General features: G+C 35.1%; 1 protein-coding gene across 1 annotated transcript in view; it reads right to left on the bottom strand.

Moving 5' to 3' along the window:
• Positions 1-14,755, bottom strand: part of arhgap42a (Rho GTPase activating protein 42a) — a 25,931-nt gene extending 11,176 nt beyond the window's left edge. The window contains exons 1-4 of the mRNA XM_081389996.1: positions 14,285-14,755; positions 13,206-13,301; positions 10,904-10,965; positions 2,940-3,011 (exon numbers count right to left, since the gene is read on the bottom strand). Of these exons, the coding sequence (XP_081246122.1) occupies positions 2,940-3,011; positions 10,904-10,965; positions 13,206-13,301; positions 14,285-14,438 (384 nt within the window). The 5' untranslated portion in view covers positions 14,439-14,755. The remainder of the gene's footprint in view (positions 1-2,939; positions 3,012-10,903; positions 10,966-13,205; positions 13,302-14,284) is intronic.

The following is a 14,755-nucleotide window of genomic DNA, read 5'->3' as shown; positions in this document are numbered from 1 at the left end:
ACATAAAACGTTAGATTTGTAAACAAAAACATGTAAGAGTCTCATGAAAACATGATTTTCATTTGTTTATTTTCATTCCATAGCTCAAAAACAAATCATGAAATTTAAAAACCAGTAGATGGCAGACTCATATTTGACTATGAAATAACTTGAATTCAAGACATTTAGGGCGGCACAGAATCTACCGTCAAAATATTCTGCTGAAAGCTCTACAGATTTCCACCAAATTCAAATGGCCATTATTTATTTATTTTATTATATATATATATAAAAAAATAATAATAATAATATATATATATCTATCTATATGTATATATATATATATATATATATATATATATATATGCCTATACTTAATTACACATTATAAGTTTATTTATATATATTTTTATATATTTAGTTGGATTTTATTTATATTAAATAAAATGAAAAACATTTTAATTTATAAATAAATTAAATACATATTTTTTTTTATTTCAATCAAATTCTACTTATTTCCACAGCTAGCATGATTGTTTTTGTTTTATTTATTATAATTGAAATAATCTTTCACAACACTGTGTAGCTTTCTGAAGAAGTGTTTGGATGCAGATTCTGCACAGCTGTGTTTAAAATTATTTGCCATGATGTTAAAATCCATCCAGCCGAATTTGACATTCACACCCAAAGTCAGAACAAAAATTGTGAAATATAAAAAGGAAAATGTGCAGATTCAGTGTGGGTCTATGACATTAGAAAAATCATATTTTTTCACGTAGAAATATGAAGTTGAACAATTGTGGATAATTTGACAATCTAGTATGATCCAGCAAATACACTTAACAAGAAAATAAATGACACATCTGTGACTCCCCATACACAAAAGAAATATATTTGGAATATATTTTTAGTATATATTTTGGAATATATGCAAATATTTGAAATTGGCCCAATAAATATATTTCACACTTAACATCATATATTTTTGTTATATTTCAGAATATATTTCAATGTATTTTTTTCTGTATGGGTCCCCAAAAGTGTCAAAATACATGTGGCATATATTCCAAATACATTGAAATATAACAAAAATATGTGTGAAAAATATTTATTGGGCCAATTTCAATTATTTGCATATATTCCAAAATATATACTGAAAATATATTTCAAATATATTTCTTTTGTGTATGGGTCAACAGCTCAGCTGAATGGGAGTCAAGTGCCACTTCAGGACATGTGCTACACACTTCCTTAGTCACTGAGGTACCATCAGTGAAGAGTGTGATAAAGCCGATGACATGTAACACACAGATAAAAAACAACAACAAACACTGTGCGTATTTCTAATTCTATGGGACATCCTATGGCTCTAAATGAGGCAGAGTGAAGATGTTTACAGTAGACAAGACCCCCACTTCCTGTGCCCGCACTGACTGACCCTATTTACGCTGTGCGCCGCAGACCTCCAGCAGTGAGAATCTTTTTCTTGAGACTGCAACTGAAACCAGTTTGAAGCTGTTTGTTTTTCCTGTTTGACATCAGCCCAACCTTTCCCATGACCCTCTAATGGCCAAGCCGTCTAAACTACAGACCGGACTTGCCGAACAACAAACAGGAGGAATGTCATGTTTGACATGCTTAGTCCAGTTTCTAGGCCCATCTGCTGGCTAGCAATGACATCACTCTCTCTAGGAATGTGTTCTTTCTGTTCAGGGGTTTTAAAAAGACACTTATCAAGGGAAATATTTTCTCTGCATTAAAGAAACACTTCTAAAAGTAGTGTAACAGGGTCTCAAGCTTTTTTTAATGTTTTTTTTTTATTTATTTTTTAGATGTGTTAGCCTTGTTATACAGTGTGCTATGGAGCCCCTAAAGAGACAAGGTGATGGGGAAAAAAGATATGAGATGGGAGGAAAAATTGTGTCAAACCTTTCGCATTCTCTCACAAAAGCTTTGAAATATATTATATGCATGTACACTAGCATTCAATTTTTTTTTTTTTTTTTTATAAATTAATACTTTAGTTCAGCCAGAACACATTAAAACGATCAAAAGTGACAGTAACAGCGTGTATAATGTTACAAAAGATTACTGTTCCTTGTTTTCAACATTGAAAATAATAATAAATGTTTGATTGATTTCTGGAGGATCATGTGACACTGAAGAGACTGGAGTAATGATGCTGAAAATTCAGCTTTGCTATCACATTATATTTTAAAATACATTCAAACAGAAAATGGTTATTTTAAATGACAATAATATTTCACAATATTACTGTTTTTACTGTATTTCAGGTCAAATAAATGCAGCCTTAAATAGACTATTTCATAAACATTAAAAAACAAAAACAAAATATTTTTTCGGTTTTCATTCAGCATTTTCATTCCAGTTCTGACCTAATATTTATTTACATATATTAAGTCGGAAATAAATTGTGTGAGACAGTGTTTCGGATATGTGTGGGAGGTTGAACAGCCGGACTGCCATTCCCTTTGGCCTCCATCATGTCTCAACGTCTAAGTTAAGCGAGTTCCTTCGCTGCTCTTGCTGAAGAGCATCGGGCCAAAACTCCCAAATAAGGCAAGGAGTGTTTTGGCTCTGGATCTTTGAGCTCAACAGGCAGCGCTCCAGCTCTTCTAACACAACTGGAGGGGTCACATTGACAGATCACCAGGGCTCCCATGCAGCACAAGAAAGAATAAAGCTTTAACTAGAGTCTGGTTATAAACATGCCCTCTAGCAAAGCGCTCACAGGCCATTTCATGGTCAATGTGGCATTACAGTATCTGGGTATAATTTAACTGCTCTTGTCTTCAACAGGTGTTTGTAATTTCCCCCCTTCCTGCAGGGTTTCACAGATCTATATTGAACGTATAGGATCCTGTCACAGGCGGCGAAGGTAAAAATTACTTTCCGCTGACATGTAGAGCATTAACTCACAATGGGGTCTAAGAACTTACTTTGGCTGCTCCAATCTGCTCTTTGCGAAACTTCTCCAGAGGTGTGATCAAGACGTCATCAGCGTTCTGTATCTAAATAGAAAAAGGAAAAAAAATCAATCTTCAAATAGTCAAGTATGACAAACCAATACTAATGAATCATCCATCTAAAACCTTTAAACATTATTTTCAATAAAACCAATAGTCCTTGAGGAAACTGTTTGCTTTTATACAGCCTTGAGATGGTCTAAAAAGCCTTTCATTACATCCGGCCTGCATTCCTCAGTATGAGGTTTAAAATGGGTCAAATAGATGAGAATTTTACAAACCTGCATTAAAAAATAGCTACAGAGATATTAAAATAAAAAGAGCAGATGGAAAAGGACACAAAAAACGTTTGATATTGTTTGAAATACTTTGATTAAAAGAAAGGAAACACTTGCAATAAAATAAAACAGGTTTTTCACCTTACGACAAAAATATCAGCATCCACTCATTTTACAATCTCTAGTGTTAAACACCTCATTCAACAATGCGGTGCTCATTGTGTGAACTCGTCGACATCAGTCCGTTTCTGCTAATAGTTACCAGCCGGCGAACAGTGCATGAACAGTATCCAAGGGAATTACTTTTATTTACTGTAAAATAACGGTGCTATAATTAGTACCATTTTCATGTAGGCACTCCAATTGGAAAAACATACAATTACATACACTAGTTCCTTTTATACACTTTCCCAGGCACAGCACATAAGACTTCATGTCTCGCTGGAGAATTGGTCAAAATAAGTTCCACATGCTTGCCTGCGCTCAGCCAGCGGCAGCGCTGACCATCCATCTCTACAGGCTCCTTCCACCCACATCAACATTAATGGAATTTGCACTTACAAATAATAGAAATGTACAGACTCCCAAGTGGGTCCAGATGTATGCTATAGGCTTTAAAAGTATATAAGTGACAACTTAATGTCTAAGATATGCGTGCATTTCCTGTTCTGCTCATGGTGCACAGCTGAGTTTTTCCCTTATAGTGTAAACCAACAGCATATTTACACTAGATTGCGGTTTAGTTTACCGTGTATGTTATATATAAAATACTGAACTTTCATTTTAAACTTTAATATTGTTATTGCAATGCACTAAGCATGTTAAACAAGCTTGTCCTACACAAACATGCATGACAGGCTTATAAACATAAGACATATGAGCTGCATGTGGGACATATAAGAGTATCTCACAATAAAGTATCTCAACATGAATACTCTTTGTTTCATATGGTTTATGGTTCATATTATATGTCACAATCTGAACTAATCTTGTCATAAAGAGGTCATATGATCTAATATTTTAAGAAACTTACTGACCTTGAGATCATTTCCTGTTTTGTGTCTCTGCATATTGGTCACACCATGACTTCAATTTGGCATACAAAATTTTCAAAATTAATGAGCAGGGAAGCATTTTTATTATATAAAATAAATAAAAAATAACAACAATAATTATAGATTATGCCAAACTACTTAAAGGGATAGTTCACCAAAAAAATGGTTTATATGGGCTATGTCATATAGTTATGTAGATTTATATAGGTTATTATGTTTATTATTTTTTTTATGTTCATGTATGTGGCTTTTTTCTCGTACCTCATTTAGGGTATGTTTACACGACAACGATATGCTTAAAACGTAGAAGTTGTTCCTTTGTTTTCTGCGTACAGACGACACCATTGTCAAAACGATCCCCATTCACACAAAAACGACTGAAAACGCAGTATTCTGCTGCCAGGCCATTAGATGGCGATGAAACACTATAGACTGAACACGTAACACGCATGTGCATGATGTCATCGTCTTCACAGATTCGCGTTTTTGCTGTTTACACGGAGACCGTTTTCAAAAACGTGCACTTTGAAACCCTTTTTCAAAACTTTGCGTTTTCAGGCACCCAAAACGCCGTTGTCGTGTAAACGAACGGCCAAAACGCATAAAAAGTTTTACGTTATGGTTTGAATACGGTGTTGTGTAAACAGCCCCTCAGTTTTCTGTTCTATTCTAGTGTTTTCTGTTAGTTTGTTAATTGGTTCAGTTCTCCATTCCCTGCCTGTTTGTTTCTATGGTTACAGATTCCTCAGTTCAGGTGTGTTTCGTTAATGATTTTGCTAGATCCTTTGTTCGCCCTTGTACTTAAGCCCTCACTTTCTGTTAGTCCCTGGTCTTGCACTGTTGTTGTTTGACGTCAATGGGTTTGTGGTTGTGTTTCCTCCATGTTATTCTCTGGTTCATTGTTTTGATTCTTGGATTAAAGATTTATTTGGAGTATCTCCTTCGCCGTGCGCTTCATTATAGCCACCACCGGTGACAGTATGTCTATGTTAATTTATTTTTACATGCGTAGCACCGTGTTCCTGTGAGGCACGGCATTTCATTCCTTTGTATGTCTCCGCATATAGCGGAATGACAAAAAAGCTCACTTGAACTTGAACTTGAACAATAAACACTCAACTCATTAAAGCAAGGGGCTTTTAGCACTTCAGATACAGCAGAATGCCGAGCGCTCCACTGGGTGAAGACAGTCACTCTGTTTTCTCAAGAGTTTTTCTCGTCTAAACTTCCCATGGCCCTTTTTAGCCAGAGAGGAAGCTCACTTCTTACATCAGTCTGATCCATCATGTGGGAAAATGCCTCCCACTTGAAGCGGAGCATGCTGGCAGTGCGCCTAAGATAAAAGTACCAGTGGATATGAGACTGTCTGTTAATCTGGCAGAAAACAATGGCAGAAGTTCAATAAAACACTGCAGTTGTGTTTACATAATGATTCACCGTTACGTGAGACACATCCTCTGGACTTGACCGTCTCGCCACTATGCTCCACTAACACGGAGTACTTCCCATCTGCACCCCTGTGGGAGGGCAAAGCATTTACTGGGAGTTATTCACCCCTTGGCTCTGTTATTGTATGTCTATGAATGAAAAGGCCCTCGGGGACTTTCTCAGCTTGACGGAGGTGTTTGTCATCCTGAGAGGCCTAGCGCAGGAGCCTGTGAGACTGAAGCGTAGCACGGCCACGGTCTGCAGGAAGTAAAGAAACTATAGGAGACTGCTGGGTAATTCTTCCCCTGAGGCTCTTCACACAGCTCCGCTGAGCCACTCTCCTTTCTCCAACGAACAATGGATAGGACTGAAACTGCAGCCTGGATGCGGACTGACTGGGGCTTTCCAGGCAAATGCATCATATTTAATATCTTCTATCTTCAAGCATGACGGTTGTTCTTTTCTAACATTATCAACCAAAATCTAAATAACGCTCGTGTTCTTTTCTCGACAGTGGAAAAACTGACAACCCCCCCTCAAAAACAACCACTTGAATTCATCTCGACCATAAAGTGTAATGAGTTCGCGTTCTTTTTCAAATCCAAAATTGATCAAATTAGATTGAATATAATAAAAGCATACTACTATGCAATCAGAACAAACAACTACAGGAACATTAAACAGGATGGCTAATTTCAGTTTGATCGATACTGAAACACTTAATAAAACAGTACAAAGCCTCACCTCTTCCACTTGTACACTAGATACCCTACCCACTACCTTTTTAAAATCTGTTTTTCATATTCTAGCACCAGAATTGCTTAACATTATAAATTCATCTTTACAAATAAGTACATTTCCCAAATCCCTAAAGACTGTGGTTATAAAACCACTTCTCAAAAAGAATAACTTGGATACATCCATATTAAGAAACTATAGGCCCATTTCAAACCTACCGTTTATTGGTAAAATTATTGAAAAAATTGTTTTTAATCAACTTACATCTTTTTTAAAACTTAAAAACTGCCTAGACGATTTTTTTAGTCAGGTTTCCGGACTCACCATAGTACAGAAACAGCTCTTGCTTAGTTTTATTGGATCTCAGTGCGGCTTTCGATCCTGTTGACCATTACATATTGCTACATCGACTGGAACATTGGGTTGGCTTCACCGGTGTTGTGATCAGCTGGCTAAAATCGTATCTTAGTGACAGGAGTTTTATTGTTTAAATTGTTCCTCAACACTAACATCTTTGACCTGTGAGTTCCCCAGGGCTCAATTTTGGGTCCACTGTTATTCAGTCTTTATATGCTACCACTTGGTAAAATCATAAAGAAAAATTCAATCTCTTACCATAGTTATGCTGATGATACACAAATTTATTTACCTCTAATGCCTAATGACTATACCCCCATTGAAACTCTCTGTCAGTGCATTGAAGAAATAGATACTTGGATGTCACAGAACTTTCTCCAACTTAATAAAAATAAAACTGAGGTTATCGTTTTTGGAAGAAATGAGGAAAGATGTAAAATCTCTACCCTGCTAGAAACAAAGGGTTTATTGGCAAAGGAAGTGGTAAGAAGCCTTGGTGCTTAATAGATAATAATCTAAATTTTAATAATCACATAAAAACAATCACAAAATCAGCGTATTTTCATCTTAAAAATATTAATAAGCTTAAAGATTCATGTCTAAGGAGGATCTTGAAAAGATCAATCATACATGCTTTTATTTCCAGTAGGATTGATTATTGTAATGTGCTTTTAATAGGACTCCCTAAAAAGACTTTAAAACCGCTTCAAATGGTACAGAACAGTGCAGCCAGAATCCTTACTAAAACCAAAAGAATAGATCATATTACTCCAGTCTTAAAGTCCTTACACTGGCTACCAATTAGATATAGGATTAATTTTAAGGCACTCTTATTAGTTTTTAAGTCAATAAAGGGGTTGGGACCTAAATATCTTTGTGATATGTTTCAACAGTATACTCAACCAAGACCCCTTAGATCACAACATAAACAGCTTCTACTAAAACCTATTGTCAAAACAAAACAAGGGGAATCTGCTTTTAACTATTTTGGCGTTCATCTCTGGAACCAGCTTCCAGAAAACATTAAAAATGCTCCAACTATCACAATTTTTAAAAACTAGATTAAAGACCAAACTTTTTTCAGATGCTTTTTACAGTTAATGTGTGAATAAATATATTTATTTATTTTGTTGGTGTCTTATATATTGTAAAATTGTATGTAGTTTCATATTGTTATTTTTATTTTTTACATTTTTGTGTGAAGCGCATTGCATTGCTGCTGTGTATGAAATGCGCTATACAAATAAATTTGCCTTGCCTTGCCTTCTTGTGCAAATCAAGGGTTTCCATGTCAAAATTAATAGCCTTTGCTTGCTGTATTGACACATTTTGAATTTAATCCACTTTCGGGGTCATTTCTGTAATGCATGAATATGCTTTTGTGTTGTAATTAAGCATGTACTTCCATAAAAGTTTACATTAGACTTTCAGAAAAATGCTCTGCTGAAGCTCAAAACTCTCTATTTTTTTTACTTTAACTTGATTATATACAATGTAATATTAATAGAATGTGTAACAGGATGGAAATAAAGAGCTAAAGTTAGCCATGTGTTGGATTTTGATAATATAATACAGATTTCTGTCATTTTATCAAACTGGATGGACTATTGTAGAATAAATCAAAGAATCAGAGAATGTTTGTGCTGTTGTTTGACAACTGAAAATGATGTCACTTCCTGGTAGATGATGTCATTCATGAACCGGTTTCTTAGTTAAAGGTAAATTATTAAAAAAACACTAACAAAATGGATGAACTTCAATTGGCCTATATAAAAGAAATGGATAAATCTGGAACATTTCTTATTTAAAAAAAAATGCCAGTTCTTCATTTTAGAAGTTATAAAATCTGCTCAAACCAAAGTAGTGAAATTATTTCAAATTCAAACAAATGTCATATGACTGTCATATGTTCACTTTATTGTAACATTGTGATAAAAGAAAACTATCCTCTTTAAGTTTAAGAAATGATGAGAACATAGAGAAGAGATGAATCACTAACTTGACATTTTGCGCAAGGGAGCATTACTCAAGTCTCTCACTGAGTAAAGAAAACATTTTGTGATCTACAGACTGGAAAAGTAATCATCAAAAAAGTATGAGCCAACAACACTGTGTCATGAGTGGATGACCTAAGGTTTGACCTCAGCGTTTTTATTAGACATCCAGACACAAGCCCAGAAGACACAATAGAGATGCTTGTCTTTGTCACAATAGATACTGCTGTCCTACAGTCACACCATTACAGCTAATAACTTGGGCTTTCGTTTAGAAAACGTGAGTTTTAGATTTGGCCAGAAGTCAATCTGGTCTACAAAGTGATACTCAATAAAATCATGATATGATCACAAAAAAATTGGTCCAAAGAAAAAAAAAATTCAAACAGACCACTTGAACAGTGTCTGTTTATAGATTTAAAATATGGGTGATTGCAGCTATCAATAGATACAAATATGTACACACTACCATTCAAAAGTTTGGAGTCAGTATTGTTTTAATACCTTTATTTAGCAAGGGTGTATTAAATGTATCAAAAGTTAGGGAAAAAACATTTATAATTTAACTAAATATCCAAAGAATGCTGTTCTTTTGAGCTTTCTATTCATCTAATAAATTAAAAGTCAACTAATAGTCATCTAATAAGATATATCATGGTTTCCACTTTCCACAAAAATATTAAGCAACTGTTTTTAACATTGATAAGAAATGTTTCTTGAGCATCAAACCAGCATATTTTAATGATTTCTGAAGGATCATGTGACATGAACAATGGATGCTGAAAATCAGTTTCGCCATCACAGGAATAAATTGCATTTTTAAACATATTCAAATAGAACGCTGTTATTTTAAAATGTAATAATTTTTCACAATAAATCTGTTTTTACTGTATTTTTGATCAAATAAATGCAGCCTTGTTGAGCATAAGAGACTTCATTTTAAACCATAAAAATAAAATACCTGACCAACCCCAAACCTTCAAATGATAGTGTGTCTTCAATCTACAATATCAATAAAAGAAACTCAGGTCAATGTGTGGATGAATCCCAAACAAAGCAGCATGTTAGTTAACATGTGGGTAGGGTCACCAGTGAAGCACAGAGGACCATTGTTTGCCTGGTGAGGTCTTTCACTGCTGCACTATGACTAATGATCCACCAGCTGCAGCAGCGAATGCCAGTAATATTCCCTGGCAGCACGTTGCCTTATGAATAATGCCATAAAACCACTTATTAGCTGCTGTAGCTGATGGCAAAGAAGATGCTATGAGAGATATTTAATTATCATCTGAACTTGCTGATCTGTGTCGTTTCCCTTCCCTCCACGAAGGGTCATGACCTAGAGAAAGCATCTTTTGGTAGACGGCCTGTTTCTCATAACACTCAGACTTGACTGCAGAAGCTCACAAAAAAACCTCACTCAAAATAGCGCTAAACCACTAGCCTAGAAGTGTGCTATGAAGCTTTAACCATGTGTGAGCAATTCCACATAAAAGGAACAATAAAGAGACAACTACTACAAAAGCAAACAATCACTATGGTTACTTCAAATTACGACGCAAATTTGAAGTGGACCACATCATGAAGTGTGCTTTCAGCCATCACTGAGATATCACACCCACATAACCAATGAAAAATGAAAATGAGAATGACATTTTTACTTTTATTCAGCAAGCATGCCTTAAATTGATAAAAAGTGACATTTAGAATGTTACAAAAGATTTCTATGTCAAATAAATGCTGTTCTTTTAAACTTTCTATTCATCAAAGAATCCTGAAAAAAAAATGCATCATGGTTTCCACAAAAATATTAAACAGCACAACTGTATTCAACATAATCAACATAATAAGAAATATTTCTTGAGCACCAAATCAGCCTAAGAATGATTTCAGAAGGATCATGTGACACTGAAGCATGGAGTAATGATGCTGAAAATTCAGCTTTACCATCACAGGAATAAATTACATTTTAAAATAGATTCAATAGGATATTAAGTAGTAATAATATTTCAAAAAACATTACTGTTTTTACTGTATTTTTATCAAATAAATGCAGCCTTAGAAAGCAAAAAAAAAAAGCAACTTACAAGTCGTCGTCTTTCCTCCTCCACTGTGTTCAGTAGCTGGGAGAATTCCTTGAATGACTGGGCTGTGATAAGAGAGAAGGAATTCCAATCATGAATCCATCGGCTCTGGATCTGTAATTACTCTATCAGCACATCTGATTTTGCCCTTTGAACTTTTGGCATAAAGGAAATACAGAAAACCTGCAAATAATATTAGCCAGGCAGAAAAAAAATACCATGGCCACCCACAACTGATCAATGCACAAAGGGGTATTCAAACAGCAGACCACATGTTCAAGATGTAGAAATGTGAGAGTAACATAAAGCATGTTTCCTGTGTGAGCCCTGCATGTGTGGAACATGGTCAGTCATAGAAAAAAAACAAAGACAAATCATTTAATAAGCCAAATTGCATGTTTTATAGTGATCCTTCATCCAGTGATCTAATTTGCCATGTTTTAACGTTTACAGGACACGATACTTGAAAAATAATTCAGATGTATGGTAAAATCAGCACCTGAGAAATGTGGGAGATAATCTAAAATAAACCACTGTGATATTATGTAACACTACTAAAAGCAAAGAGTATGTGCTTCTGTTTTTTTGTTTTGTTTTTAACAAAGGATGCTGTGGATACATCACTTCCTGTCCTGGAATATACAGCAATTTTCAGTTTGGCGATAAGAAAGGGTCCCACCTCACAGTTCCTCTCATCATTCTACTGTGATTTTAACCAATTTAGAACTCAGATAAGGACTACTTTCTATTAGGAGCACAGTAGATAAACACACCCTCGTCATTTAAAAAATCATGTTACAGCAAGACAAATCTGCTTTGATGCACAGCAGGAGAACCATAAATTCACTGAGATGCACTTAAATGGCCTTGCCAGGCACCCGTGAAACAATAGCTATACTGTTGAGATGTTCATATCACATTAGAACAACCGCAACGCTTTCTGGTATTGTGATTTTTCGCAAACACAAAAGTTTGGGGTCGTCAGATTTTTTAAATTACTTTGTTTGAAAGCCATCTCTTATGCTCACCAAGGCTGCGTTTATTTGATCAAAAATACAGGAAAACAGTAATATTTGAAAATGTTATTACAATTTATGACTTTTTTCAGCAGACTTCACGTGATCCTTCAGAAATCATTCTAATATGCCGATTTGGTGCTTAAGAAACGTTTCTTATTATTATCAATGTATATTTTTGTGGAAACCGTGATACATTTTATCTTCAGGATTCTTTGATTAATTGAAAAGAACAGTATTTATTTGAAATAGAAATCTTTTGTAACAAAGAAAGTCGTTTTTGAGCAATTTAATGTATCATAGCTAAAAAAAAGTATTAACTTCTTCCACACACAAAAAATCTGTCATCTTACAGACCCCAAACTTTTGAACGATAGTGTATGGTCATTATTTCTGGCTGCTTAGTTTCTGTTCAATCCAGTATCTCTAATAAATGGATGGGTTTTATACATTTTGAGGATAACATGAGTAATTATATGTAAATACCATTATTAAACAGGCTTAAACTTCAAATTATGAGTCTCAACAGTCTAAATATCTAACAATGTTATGACTAAAATTGGAGGCCAGAAAGGAACATTCTGATTCCTTGAACTTTCTTGCAGACAGTTGTTTGGGTTCATTCAGCAATTGTCTCAGTCTGATAAAGAACCATCACTGTGTTTGACACTATGGAGCTGTGGTACTATGGCAATGTGCAGTGTTCTCAGTTTTATTAGACAGTATCTGTTACTGTTGGCGGGTGACTGAGAATGACAGCTGCAAATAAAACGCTTATGGACATTTAAGAGATTGTTTTATTGCTTGCATCATTGTTTACAGCTTAAAGGGATAATTAACACAACAAATGAATATTGTCATTATTTAAGCACCGTCGTCATCATGTCGTTCCAAACCTGTACCAAAACTTTCTTTCTTCTGTGAAAGACAAAATAACTATTTATAGCTGAATGACCAAGCTGGTCTTTTCAATACAATGAAAGTGAATGTGAACAATGACTTAAATTTCAATCTTTTTCTCACACAAAGCTGACTAATTTTATGATTATTTGGGCCCGCCTCACTCTGGTCCCCTCCCCTTTCATTGTATGGATGAGAGCAGCTCAGACATTCTGCTAAACTTCTTCTTTTGAATTGCATGAAAGAAACTGGTTTACTGGTTTAGAAAGACAAGAAGGTAAGACAGAATTTTAATTTCTGGGTAAACTATTCATATTAAAAATATATAATTTAATTAATTATATGATTGTTCACATCATTTTCATCTCGATCATTTCCTAACTACTTACCGATATTAATCTCATCATCTGTCTCTGCATCTCCAATGCATTCAAACTGGAAATCTTGAAGGGACTGGGAAAATTTCTGCACAGCTGCAGAAAGATCTGTTGAATAGACAATTATTTTATGAAGCTTCCTTGTCATTTGATCATATTCACTTTGATTTGTTCAGTCTAACAGGAAGGAGATGACATCACAAATACTTATTCAATCAAAGCATTAGTGCAAAGCAAGATTAAAGTCTTTTTGGGAAAACATTCACTGCCTTTTGTTTGGTACAAAAGCCAGAATGAGCCTTCTGCCAGATTGCTTTGAGGCAGAGAATAAAGAAGAAAGTTGTGAAAGAGAATATTGTTGAAAATAACAAGATATAACCAAAGCTTTGGACCTAAAGTTCAAAGACTAGGCTAAAACTTGTACAAAGCAAATCCATCTAGAGGGAGGCAGGAGGAGCCATGCTAGTGAAGTGGCAGATAACAGCATATCTAGTAAAGACTCCTTTCTGATACCATATCAGATCACAGCTGAATAAACAAGCATTTGATGATGGCATACACCAACCCTGTACATGCTCACTTCATAAACCTGTTCAATATTAGAGTGGATAAATATGTGTTTACACAACAGGGAGAGTGACACTTGAAATTATTAGCTAACTGAGATGAAATCTTCAGACACAAAGCTATCTTTTCAAGTAGTTAGATGAAATGTCTAGGTATTCAAGAGGGCAAAAGGTCATGCTGCTAGTTTGGTCCTTCTTTTGGGAAGACTGCATGAACTGCACTTTCTCAAGACCTCAGTTCAGATTCTTACTCTTATTTAAATTAGGTAACAAAAAGTGAAGTAAATAAATAAAAGCAATAGCCTAACAACAGTCAGCAACACTTATTACAACAAAAAGGGCAAAAAATACCAAACTAAGCATATATGTATATGGATTTTTTATGAGGATCTGAGAATCCTCAAATATTTCACGGGCACTACAAATGTGAGTGCTTAAACCTCAATAAATCATAAGATATATTACATTGAAGAAAAGAAGAAAAAAAAAAGAAAAAAAAAACACACGACCTGTAACTTAACTTACTTTTAAGCGCGCTGATAAGCATATTTCCATCTTTGATTAGTTCCTTAATGAATTTATTAGTACGATCCAGCTCAATTTCGTGGCATTTGAGTCGCTCTCTGAAGTCAGGACTGTCCAGAAAAGAATCACTGAATTCCAGCGCCGGGAGCCCCATTGTAAAAGTGCGGATGAATGAAACCGTGAAACAAAACCTGACGAAACCAGCAACCGAAAAGCTTTAATCCTCAGGAAAAGTCGATTTCTTAAAAATGTAAACTTTCCACGGTTACGAGTCCCGAAACACCGTATCCCGAAATCCCACTTCCGGCATTTTGTTTCCCTGCTCAATCACTGAGAGGTTCAGTAGAGCGAGAAAGCGAGTGTAGCGGTGACTCCTACTGGTCTAATCCCGCTCACCTACAGTAAAACATGAGGACATGATTAGGCGACTGTGTTGTGTTTGGTATGTAGGCTACTACACCCTCCTGAGGT

This window comes from Scardinius erythrophthalmus (assembly GCF_964197995.2).
Source record: "Scardinius erythrophthalmus genome assembly, chromosome: 17".
Lineage (NCBI taxonomy): Eukaryota > Metazoa > Chordata > Actinopteri > Cypriniformes > Leuciscidae > Scardinius > Scardinius erythrophthalmus.
Note: the sequence above shows the minus strand (reverse complement) of the source record. Positions and strands in the feature narration are given on the sequence as shown.